The sequence below is a fragment of the Manis pentadactyla genome, chromosome 12 (genome assembly GCF_030020395.1).
Source record: "Manis pentadactyla isolate mManPen7 chromosome 12, mManPen7.hap1, whole genome shotgun sequence".
NCBI lineage: Eukaryota > Metazoa > Chordata > Mammalia > Pholidota > Manidae > Manis > Manis pentadactyla.
This window is the reverse complement of record NC_080030.1, coordinates 106,917,833-106,930,296: the sequence shown is the minus strand read 5'-3', so window position 1 is coordinate 106,930,296 and position 12,464 is coordinate 106,917,833. Positions and strand designations below refer to the sequence as shown.

Genomic DNA, 12,464 nt, shown 5'->3' with positions numbered 1-12,464 from the left:
CAGTCCAAGGAGGCAATTCTCTGGTGCTCCAGCTTAATTCAAGAATAAAATGTGAGTGCATGGATCGGGGGTATTTCTGACTAGTGATTCTCTTTTGGGCTACACACTTCTTTGGGAGAATTGATCTGGGTCCCTCTCCCCTCCGTGCACAGATGCATAATGACACCAACTTTTAGATGTTACTCCAATCAGTTCACAGTTTCAGAGGGTTCTCACCCTCGTCCCCACCACCCCCACTCATCTGCAGACTCCAGGCTGGACAATGTGGTGCAGAGCGGCAGGGGGTTTCCAGTAAGCAAACTGGGTAAAGCCTGGAGACGAAGATGTCTGTGCTCACAGCGCAGGGTCACTGGCTTTCCCAGGAAGCTGCACTGGGATGAGGTTGGTTTCCATTTATGAAGGTGGATGAGCTTGTTGGGACTTGAATGAACACAAGACATTTATTCCGCTGTGGCAGGAATGTGGTCAGGAACCCACTTTTTCTTAGGGAGCAACTGAATCTACTCTAACACACTAATAAGGATCTCAGAACCCCCTCTTATGGAGAAAACGATGATAATTTTAGCCTAGAAAAATAGTAAGGCAGATGTTACTAAGAACCATCTGCGCTATTTTAAAAAAAGTACAGTTGAACAACACAAGTTTGAACGGTGTGGATCCGTGAATATTTGGGTATATTTCTCAGTAAATATATTTGGAAAATATTTTGGAGGTTGTGACAATTTGAGAAAACATTTTCTTTTCAGTAGGTTTACTGTAAGATTACAGTATATAATACGTAAATATGTGTCAATCAACTGTTTTCCATAATGCTTCCAGTCAACAGTAGGCTATTAGTAGTTAAGTTTTTGGGGTGTCAAAAGTTATATGCAGACTTTCAACTGCACTGGGTTGGCACCCCTAACCGCCATGTTGTTTAGGGGTCAACTGCACAAATTATTGGTATTTTTGGTATTTGGTATTCTTGGTAAAGAGTTCATAGAATGTCCAATTTTAAACATTTACAGCTTCTTGGTGAACCTAAAATGAAAATCTCTGTAATAACCTTGGGAAGCTGAATGAGTTTGTTTGCCTTTGGGATTGTTTATCTTTGAGCCAATTACATGTTGAAAACATCTTGTTTATTAATCCAGTTATATTGGCCTATTATTTTCATTAATTATAGTTTCTTTTGCATTGCAGTGTTTTAATCTTGGGTGCTTCGGGTGGAGTTGGTACTTTTGCTATACAGGTACACCAATTTTTTAATCTTGTGAATAGAAAAATGATTATTTTTATGAATTTATAAATTTACATATTAGAAATTATTTTTCCTTAAAAGGTGAGAGAAAGGTAGCTTCAGTAAATTCAGTGTAATTTCAGCTTACTCTTCTAAGGAAATTTTCTAACATAGAAGGAGGTGTTAACCTTTCGAGGGTTTTAATGTGAGTTAGTTTGTGGTGTCCTGTATAACAATGTAGGAAACCTTTTAGTGGGGAAGACTGTGGACAGTGCATGAGGATGGGAGTTTGCAATTTGGCAGAAATTGAGAATCTGGTTCTAAAATGTGTATAGAAAAACAAGAGCCGAAATGCCGTAAAGATGGCAGTATTCCTCTGAAGTGATCTACAGATTCAGTGTGGTCCTATCAAAATCACTGCTGCCTCTTCTGTGTAAGTGGACCCGGTGATTCTAATCTGCAAGGGGCCCTAGACTGCCAGATAATCTGGGAAGACAGACCTGGAGGACTCAACACTTCTCAGTTGTAAAATTTACTACGAAATGACAAGAATCAGAACGGTGTGGTACTGGCATCAGGATGGACATAGAGGTCAGTGGAACAGAACTGGGCATCCAGAAGTAAACTGATACATCTGTGGCCAACTGAAAGTTTAGATTAGGGCAGCAAGACCATTAAGTGGGGACAAGAAGAGTCTTTTTGATGAATGTTGCTGGAATAACCAGATATCCACATGCAAAAGAATGAAGTTGGATCCCTACCTCACATCCTACATGAAAACCAACTCCAACTGGGTCAGAGCCCTAAATGTAAGAGCTAAAACCAGACAGCTCTTAGAGAAAAACACAGGGGTAAATCTCCTGACCTTGGATTCGGCAAGATATTCCTAGATCTGACCCCAAAGGCACGAGCAACAGGGGAAAAAAATTAACTGGACTGCATCAAAATTAAAAACTGTTGCGTATCAAAGGATACCATCTAGAAAGTAATAAGGTAACACACAGAATGGGAGCAAATATTTGCAAATCACTTACCTGATAAGGGTATAGTATCCAGAGTATGTAAAGAACTTTAACAACTCAACAAGAGGAAGACAACCCAGTTAAAAAATTAGCAAAGGACTTGAGTAGACATTTCATCAAAGAAGATAATACAAATGGCCAATAAGCCGATAGAAAGGTGTTTGACATCGTTAGTCATTAGTTAAGTCAGAAATCAAATAAAACCAAATCACAATGAGATACCACTTCACACTTGCGAGGATGGCTTTAAAAAAGCAAACAAAAAAATGGAAATTAACAAGTTGGCAAGGATGTAGAGAAACTGAAATTCTTATCCATTGCTAGTGGGAATGTAAAATGGTGCAGCTGTTGTGGAAAACAGTTTGGCAGTTCCTTAAAATGTTAAAAAAAGTATTACCACGTGACCCAGCAATTCCATTCTGAGATATATATCTGAGAGAAATGAAAACATGTTCAAACAAAAACTTGTGCGAAAATGTTCATAGCAGCATCAATATTCATAGTAGCTGAAAAGTGGAAGTGACCCTAATGCCTATCAACTGTTGAATAATTAAACAAAAGTGGAACATATACACACAATGGAATATCATTCAGGTCTAAAAAGGAATAAAGTTCTTATGAATGATACAGCATGGGTAAACCTTGAAACATTTTGCTAAGTGGAAGAATCCAGACACAAAAGGTCCCATTCTGCATGATTCCATTTATATCATGTCCAGAAGAAGCAAATCTAGAGACAGAAAACAGATTAGCGATTGCCAGGGGCTGGGGGAGGAAGGGATGGGGAATGACTGCTTAACAGGCGTAGGGTTTATTTTTGGAATGAGGAAAATATACTGAAATTAGTGGTAATAGTTGTATAACATCGTGAATGTACTAAAAGCCATTGAATCGTATGCTTTGAATTGTTAAAATGGTGAGTTTTATGTTATGTGAATTTTACCTCAAACAAATGAAACAGTGCCCTACGCCTCCAGGAAGAGGATGGCACCTGCTGGCTGCTTCTGTTGGCTTCGACGTTTAACTGGCTGGCACCTGGGGAGGGGGCCTGAGTAAGCCTCGCTCGGTGTAAGGGGAGAGGCTCTTTCCCTGTGCAGGGTCAGTGAGCCCCTCAGAGGCTCTGCCGCCCGCCGTGCTTTCTAGGTGGTGCTGTGCTCCTCCCCAGGTCCCGAGGACCCGGACAGTGCGGACTTCGCCGTCCGTCTGCTCACTGAACCGGGGGAGAGGGCAGAGGATTCCTAGGAGACGCACGCCTTCCTTTCCAAGTCTCCGTTAGATACTGCTCTAGTCTTGAATGCCGGTGTCCCTCTAAAAGTCCTGTGCTGAAGCCTTAATGACCCATGTGGCAGTGTTGGGGAGTGGCCCTCATGAATAATGTTAATACCCTCATAAATGAGGCCCTGCGGCGCTCCGTTAGCCCTTCTACCATGTGGGACACAGAGAAGGTGCTGGCTGTGAGCCAGGAAGAGGGCTCTCAGCAGAGGACCGTGCATTCAGCCCCCAGAACTGTGGGAAAGAGGTTTCTGTTAAGCTACCCTATCTGGGTATTCTGTTAGAGCCTGAATAGACGAAGACAGAGACCAGGGCCTCATCCAGGGACTGTCCGTGAACATGGGTCAATGAGTAAGTAAGTGGAGGAAGTAGGATAGGAGGAAAAGAGAAAGAGCATATGCCTTGTGGGTTAGAGTGTGAGTTCGGCACACTTAGAAAAATCATTTGGCACCATCTACCAAACCTGAATATAAATTGCCCGGCGGTAACTCAACGACTCCACTCTAATGAATACACCCTATGGGTGGATATAGATGCAGGCGCACTGAACAGCCAGCACCAGAATCACAGACGCTGTCCCCCAACCAGAACGACTCAGTGTCCACCAGCAGCAAGTGGATGAGTACTTGTGCCGGGGCCTGACACTGGAATACTGTGTAGCCATGGAAAGAAACTACAGTTGAACACAATAAAGTAGAGGATCTCACAAGCGGAATATTAGCGAAAAGAAGTCCGATACAAAAGAGTACAACTGACATGATTCCATTGAATTAGATTCAAGAACAGATGAAACTAAACAATAGTGTTTAAGGATGCCCACCTGGAAGCAAAAAGGGTTACATGAAAGTCTGGAGGATGGTCTTTCCCTCCGAGGGAGTGAGGAGGTCTACACTGGCAGGGGAAGGGAGATGGCCCAGGGCCGTGAGCCGTGTCCTGATTCCTATTCTTGACTGATGCTTATGGGGGCATTTGCTTTGTAATCATTTGTTAATCCGTACATTTGTATTCTGTGCACTTTTCTGTGTGTGTTATATTTCACCACAAAAATATTTTAATACAATTTAAAAAACTGAGGAATGGTAAAGTATCAAAGTTAAATTCCATGCAAAGTCATTATAAGAAAAAAGAGTATAAAGAGTAGACGAATCCTATCTCCAGACAATGAAAACCCTTCAGAAAACATGCCAGCAGAACAGAAGTAACCTGCAATTTCAAAACAAGCTAAGAAAAGTTAAAATTTTGGTGACACAAGACATGAAAAAAAAATAAATCAGAAAAACTCAGGGAAAGAAAAACATAAAAAGATCATTTAGCAATGAAGACTAACCTCAAAGGAACTCAGTGGCAGATAAACACAGAACAACGTGCTGCCATAACGGGAATAGAACATGTGAACATACAGAAGAAATGAAGAGCGAAAACAGATTCAAGAGAAAGTCAGTAACTGAAGGTAGGAAGGAATGTATGACAGATGAACATATTGAATATATTGAAATACTGAATATCAATATGTGGATAATAGGGTGTCTCTGAAGAAGAAAATGAAAACAAGGGGATAGACCAACTGCTGAAATCCAGGATTCAAGGAACTTCCCTGTTTCCTGAAATTAAGTGATTTGAAATTACATATTAAGTTACCACAGCACTTATTCCACTAATAACATGGACCTGGAATGAGCAATATCAAGGAGAACTCTAGTAAAATTACTGGTTTTCAAAGAAAAAAACATCCTTGGGACAGCTTTAAAAAAAAAAAGCATGGGACTTAGAGGTAAAACTAGGTTATTGTCAGGCTTTCTGGCAGAGTTCTTTAATGTCAGGGGAAAAATGGAGTGACAAATGTTAAGACATTTAAGAGTATGCCAAGCATTTTATATACAGTAAAAAGAGCTTTAAAGGGAAAAGCACACAGACCAACTGTTAATAACGTGCAAGAACTATGTTCTGATTCCTTTCTGAGAAATCTACTAGAGGATGAGCTTCAGACACCTAAAATGAGTAGAGAGACATTGAATTAAGAACTGATCGTAGATGTTCTATATAAAATTATCTGTAGAACTAACACTAAATGAGGGGTTAGAGACAGTAGTGTGTGACAGCCAAATGCTCTGACAAGGTAAATACAGTACACTATTTTTTAAAGGGGGGAAGTAGGGAAACCGTACATTAAAATTATTTTAATGCTTTATTAATCATATTAGTGATATAGCATTATTATTCAGAGACTGTTCTTTATATAATATACAGTAGGAAAAATGGACATTTATGGCATATTTTAATGGTTATCCCATGTATTTGACAACCAGGATTTAGGTGTGGAAGAAAAAAGATACAGATGTAACAGGAAAGAGGTTAAATAAAAGCTTTGTGGTCTCAAATTTGAATGGAAAGTTATCAGTATGATACTCAAGAGATATTTTGTGTATGTGTAAAAGCTAGCTCTTGACATATCACTGCTTGCTAAAACAAGGCAGGGCTTGTTGGAGAACTGGCAGATTCCAGATCGAGGTGCAAAACCTGGAGTATATTAAATAGTAGGAAGACTATCAAAGACTAGTTGAGTCACGTCAAAATGACTCAGGAGCCGACTTGAAGAAACTCCCAAAGATGTGACAGTTTGGGCTTCAATAGAAATAGTGATGATACAGTGGATTGAAACCCTTCAGATATACCTGCCCATAGACATGATGAATTGTATATGATGTCACGCCTAAATGTTTCAATTTTCCTTACAGTTCCTGGGCATTTAAATCCTTGGTCAATACTGTGTTTCAAAAGTGAGAAATTGGATCTAGCATTATGAATGGTTTTTAAATCCTTAATTTTTTTGTATGTAACAGGTATTTGTTTAGTATCTATGTGTCCAACAGAGTGGGGCTTCAGTAGTGAGCAGAACAAACACAGATGTCCTATATTCTAGTGAACCTTTGCAGTTTATAGTAAGGAAGCTCAAGAAATTGATACACAGGATAGGATGGTAAAAACAGCATCTATTATCACTATAATCATCAATACAAAATTTTTTCAGTGAACTTCAAATAATTATTCTCAAATTAAGCTGTGAACGGCTCCCTTTTCATTCTATTAGACTGCTCTAATTCACCTAATGACAATTTTGGGGCAGGATGCTTAATCCTAAAGAACATTAGAATTTAGTTTTTATTGACATTTAGTTATTCCTTATTATTTTAAAATATGAGGCATCTGTATTTAAGTCTTAGGAACCATTTATTTAAGTCTTTTTACTCCAAAAGAGAGGACCTGATCCACATTTTGAAAATAAAATGGCCATATTTCCTTCCAGCACTTTTTAAGAGCGCCTCTCCATTTATTACGTAGTCCCAGGTAGTGGCTTGCTGTCCGACTCAAGCCTGTACCAATACTTATGGGAGACGCAAATGAAGAGATGTTGCATTTTTATGTTCTGGATACATTTAAAATTGGCATTCCGAGGACGTGTGTTTTTTGTTTTGTTTTGGTTATGACATTTCCCTTTGTCATCGAGGCCCCCGCCGAGCTTGAGGCCATCAAGTCCTGTCTCTCCGCTACTGGGGAGGCCGAGCCCTTCTCTGAGTGGCTCTTAAAGCTTCATGACGACGGGTGACTGGCTGTCTGGTTCAGGGAAAACAAGGTCTATTTCTTTGAGTTTTCTTAGTGAACAAACACTTACGTTCACTAGTCTCTCTGACAGACGGCTTCCTGTAGTTCTTGTCAGGACAAAGCCCTTCGAGCTCTCTGGGGATCAGTCTAATCGGCGTACACATGATGCCGACTGTTTTTGAAACTGCAGTCGGTTTTGGTACTGACCCTCCTCTTCTTTGGGCAGGTGCTGAAAGCCTGGGGTGCTCATGTGACAGCAGTTTGCTCTCCGGATGCCAGCGAACTTGTAAGGAGGCTTGGGGCGGATGATGTCGTTGATTACAGATCTGGAAGTACGGAAGAGCAGTTGAAGTCTTTAAAACCGTATGTATGAGAACGACGCTCACACTGGGAAGGTGAACAAGGGCAGTTGACGACACAAGCCCGAGCGGTTTGGTGACCCCACGATCACGTTGAAATGTTGGGGAAGAATCTGTGAACACACTGCGTGTCATGAGCCGAGTAGGCTGGTTTCTGCTCCGGCTCCAGATGTTGAGGCAGTGCAGTCACACGATGTGGTGTGCATTGAGGAAGAGCATTTGCATACATGATCGTCTGCTAATTTCTAAGTTGGTTCACTGTTATTGCTGGCCTGTGAAAGGTCGGAAGGCAAAGTTGGCCGTGTGCCCCCCTCAGTGGCCTCTGTCACTGCAGGAGGACAGAGCGGGGCATGAGAACCCGTGAGCAGCCCCCACCCACTGGCAGCGGGGCTGGGAAAGGGCTTCAGAGCACAGAGGCAGTGTGCATCCCAGCAGTGGGCACTGCGGAGGGTCTTGGTGCATCCGATGCCAGGCTGCGGTGCCGTCTGATGTACCAAACAGAAGCAGGTCCAGCAGCTCTCAGATCTGGCCGATCCTGGCGGCTGCCTGGGCGGGAATAGAGGGGCACTTGTTAACGTGGTCTTCGTCTGGCCAAGACGGACCTGCAGCTAAGATCACAGTGAGGAGGCTGCAGTCAAACGCTGACTTCTTGGGAGCATCTAGGAAATGGGCGCTTGTTCTAGGTAGCGATACCAGCAGATAGAAAAACTATAAAGCCCCCACGACAGGAGCAGGCTTGGCATATTTGAAGAATGACGCTGCCCCTCGTACTGCCCCCACGTGCCTGCCTGCGTGTGCCTTTGAGAGCCGGCTTCTGGAAAGCGGTGGTTTGGGCCGCTCTCCTGTCTTGGGCGGCTTCTAGGAACGGCAGCAGGAGATTGAGGCTGAGACCCGCCGGTGCCCCTCCATCTCCCTGGCTGTATACATGCCTGGAGTTTGTCCCCTGAGAGCAGAAAACTTGACTGTGGAAAAAGGATTTACCAGAAAGGATCCATCTGTTAAATTGCTTAATGTATAAGCTTGCATTTTCTAAATGGATCTTTGTTTTCAGAAGTACTTAAAAGCTTCACTGGGTTTTATCCCCTTCACGTAGACTGTAGTGATGAGAGCAGGTTAGGTTGAAGGAGCCGAGCATCTGTCCGTTCCCGTGGACTCCGTTATGACGAGCTTTTTGGCCTGTTAGAAGCAGAATTGAAGACTGAGAGCTGATTGTTGATGTCTCTTCACTCACTGCTCTGATGCTGTGCATGAAACCAAAAAATAGAAAATTCTAGAACTTGAAGGACATGCTTCTACAAGCAGTTCTGACAGTGAGGGAATAAAAGCAAATCATTCTTAGGGGTGGAAACCTTACATACTTCCAAGTATTCGTGTGCACAAAAAGTTACCCATACTGGATAGACAGCTTCACAGTCAGCGTCTCTCAACCTTGGCAGCCTTCATTTCTGAACTGTTGGCATTTGGGGCTCGATAACTTTCTTTGAGAGGCAGTTCTGTGCTTTGTCAAGATATTTATCATCATCCCTGGCCTCTAGATGCTAGTAGCCCCTTCCTACCACATCCCCAGTTGTGACAATTAAAAACATCTGTGGACATTGCCTAATGTCCCCAGGGGACCAAAAATTGCCCTTAAAGGTTGAGAACCACTTAAGACATTCTTAAAGTATTAGAAAAGAATAGGATTTTGTGACACATTCACAAAAAACAGTCACATTTGACTGACTTTGGAGAAAAGCCAGCGATCCAGCGGGTGGGTGTCCCCTTCTCTCCATTGTTGCCCGGGCGTCCCTCTGCTGGGTGGTGTGCGCAGTGTCGTTTGTGAACCTGGCTGAAATGACCCCTACAGCTCACCGGCGATGGGGGGCATAGGGGACTGGAGCCCCAGGTAAACACTGACCAGGATCTTGTTTGGATGCTTTCTCCCCAGGTTTGATTTTATTCTTGACAATGTCGGTGGCTCCACTGAGACGTGGGCTCCAAGCTTCCTCAGGAAGTGGTCAGGGGCCACGTACGTGACCTTGGTGACCCCTTTCCTCCTGAACGTGGACCAGCTGGGCCTCGCGGATGGCATGCTGCAGACAGGAGTCACCATGGGGTCTAAGGCATTAAAGGTGGGGGTGGTCCTGGTCGGCGAGGGCACGAGGCCCCTCACGCCTCTGGAAATCCGTTTCCACCCGGTTTCTTTTGCCATGGGGGCGGCACTGCAGTGGCCACAGGCAGGGACTCCAGAGCCACGCGCTGCCCGGATTCAAATTCCGGCCTCCACTTAGTTGTATGACCTGTACAGGGTACTTAATGTCACCAAACCCCAAGTTTTTCGCCTGTAAAGCACACGTTATAAGGATTAAATGGGATAAACCCTGAGCTTGGCGTAATGCCTAGTACATAAGAAGCCCTTAGTAGGCATCGGCCTTTGTTTCGGCTCGTATCACTCCCCTGGACGCTGTCTGGTACACCTCTGCCTCCTCTCTGCCTGTGCCTGGTGGCCCTCTCTCTGTTTCGCCAGTCTTAGCACCCGCAGGCCCGGGTGCAGGAAGGTGGAGGCCTTCCTGGGACAGCCCAGCGGGCGGTGGCGACGGGCGGTGCCGCGATCCCCAAGTGGGGCCCGAGGCCGCTCCCGGCGCGTGGGCGTGCTTCTGGATGTCAGGAACCCGGAGGAAGTTGTACTCCTCCTTGAGGGGACTACAGAGGCTCATAGAACCCTCGTGCTTTTTCTGGAATTTCATCAACTTGACCTAAAATGGCATGTCCCACGTGAGTCAGAAACTCTAGCTACTGATGGACTTCAGGGAGTTTCTGAGATGGGGTGTGTGCCAGCCTGAGTCTTGGTGGGGCCGCCGTTAGCAGAGCCCCCGAGGAGCTCTCCCTCCCAGCTGAGCCCCGGGCACTCCTGCCCGCCCGGCTCTGCTCTGCTGAGGGGAGCCCGCCTCGTCGCACCCGGTCTAGGGTGGGCACGGCCCCGTGTGAGTCTGGGGCCCTGGGACAGTCGTCAGTGGTGCCTCTTCTACGTCACAGCTGTTCCAGGCTAGACAGTGAACTACGGGGCCACTTAGCCAAACAGAGCACCGGGCCGGCTCGCCGGTCGTGAAGCTCTGCTTAGGCAGCAGCTTCGGTTTTAGTCTTTCTACGATCATAAACAGTCTCCCCTCGGTAAGCTTTTCGTGCAGCACTTTCAGGTAGATATCCGTCGAATACGTCCTATGTATCAGGCCCTACACCTGCATCCCCATCCAGCCTTCTCGGTCCCCCGTGAGCCAAGGAGCCCCTCGTTCCAGGCCGGGAAGCAGCCTCAAGGAGGCGACCTGACCGAAGGCCCGTGGCTGTTAAGTGTCGAGGTGAAGTAGCAAGGGGGTGCCCGGCGCTGCCAGCTTCCTGCCGTGGTAGGAGCTTACACGGTGCTGGGACTGAAAGACAGGCCGGGGGCCGGGAAAGGAAGTCTCAGCTCACCGAGCGAGTGTGGGCAGGTGCGGACAGGGAGGCGGCGTGGCGCTGACGGGCCCTGTACCGCCTCTGGATGGCTCTGCCCCGGTGAGGCGTGAGGGCGCCAGGCACTGAGGTTGCTGCACGGAGACCCTCAGCTCGCTGGCTATTTTGAAAGCATCTTATCCTGCCTCTGACACACAGAATATTGTTATTTTGATAGCAACTTACCCTGCCTCTGACATAAAGAATGACAATAAAAGTGACAGGGGGCAGTGACGTGGTCATGAGCCTCTCGGTGTACGACTCTGCTTATTCTCATCTAGTGACGTCTGTCCCCTGGAGCTCGGTGGCTTGGGGCTTGCTGTGACTGTGGGGAGACCCAGGCACAATGCATAGGGGGCTTTACACCATTTTACCTGTACAGCTGTCTTATTCCTCTCAGAGTCAGAAAAAAATTTGTAATTGGATTTCTGTCTAAGTCGTATTTTAGTGCCAAATTGCCCCAGCGCATCCTCGAATTAGATTTAATAAAAAAACAAAAACCTTTTCTGGCACCGCTGGGCCTTATTTACCCCTCAGTGGGGAAGCGCAGTGCTGTCAGCCCCTCCTTCCCCGTGGGGAGCAGCCGAGTGCGGGAGGCTGTGCAGACCGCCTCTCGGGGTGCCGTCCCGGGCGTGTGTGCCCGTCAGGCAGAGCGGCCCGGGCTCACTAGCTCAGCACACACTCAGGCACGCCCGCTCTGTCAGCCGCCGAGCGGCGTGTCGGGCACACAGCTCCCTGTGTCGGCGGGAAATGGGACATCGGTTTATCTATCCTGGGCATCCAGAAAATACTTTCCCCTAAATTTGCTTTGAGTCAGATCTGATGCTTTCCTATATTTGACATGTTTTTTTTCTTCCTAGCATTTCTGCCAAGGGGTCCATTACCGCTGGGCCTTCTTCATGGCCAGCGGCCCGGCCCTAGATGACATCGCGGCCCTGGTGGACGCGGGGAAGGTAAGCGCAACGCGTTGAGGTCCTGGCGCGTCCCCCGTCGCCTCGGCGTGGTGCCCCTGGAGCCCGGTCGGCGGGAACACCCGGGGGCAGGCCCGGCCGGTGCCCGCCCGCCTTACACAGCCAGCCCAGGTGCTGCAGCTTTGGTTCTGTCCATGGGCTCGGAGCTGAGGGCCGCTGCATTTGGGGATGAGCTGCACCGCCTGGTCCCGCCCCCTTAATGAGGGAGCAGGCCCGAGGGGTTCCTGACGTTCCCTGAGACGCGGGTTCGGTGGTCGGCAGAGCCGGGATCTGCGGCTGGTCCCGAAGAGAAGGCACCAGGAAGGCCGCGTCCGCACAAAGGCGAGGACACGCGCGCGTGTCACGGCAGAGCTGCCTCCGCCGCTCTCGTCCACTGGGGAGGTTCCCCTGGGGTAGGCAGGCTTGCAGAAGAGCAGGGGACAGATGCTGTCGACTGCACACAGTGTAACAAAGTCAAGGGCAGAAAATGGTAGGCCTGAGACGGTCAGTGGGCAGGACGTGGGGGGACAGCCGGCTGGCATGTCTGACTGCTCGTGTCTGCCCCGCGGTGGGCTTG

At 46.8% G+C, this 12,464-nt stretch overlaps 1 protein-coding gene across 1 annotated transcript in view; it reads left to right on the top strand.

The window, feature by feature from the left end:
* Positions 1-12,464, top strand: part of RTN4IP1 (reticulon 4 interacting protein 1) — a 37,390-nt gene that overhangs the window by 17,548 nt on the left and 7,378 nt on the right. The window contains exons 5-8 of the mRNA XM_036902882.2: positions 1,183-1,231; positions 7,340-7,476; positions 9,400-9,583; positions 11,798-11,890. Coding sequence (XP_036758777.1) covers positions 1,183-1,231; positions 7,340-7,476; positions 9,400-9,583; positions 11,798-11,890 — 463 coding nt within the window. The remainder of the gene's footprint in view (positions 1-1,182; positions 1,232-7,339; positions 7,477-9,399; positions 9,584-11,797; positions 11,891-12,464) is intronic.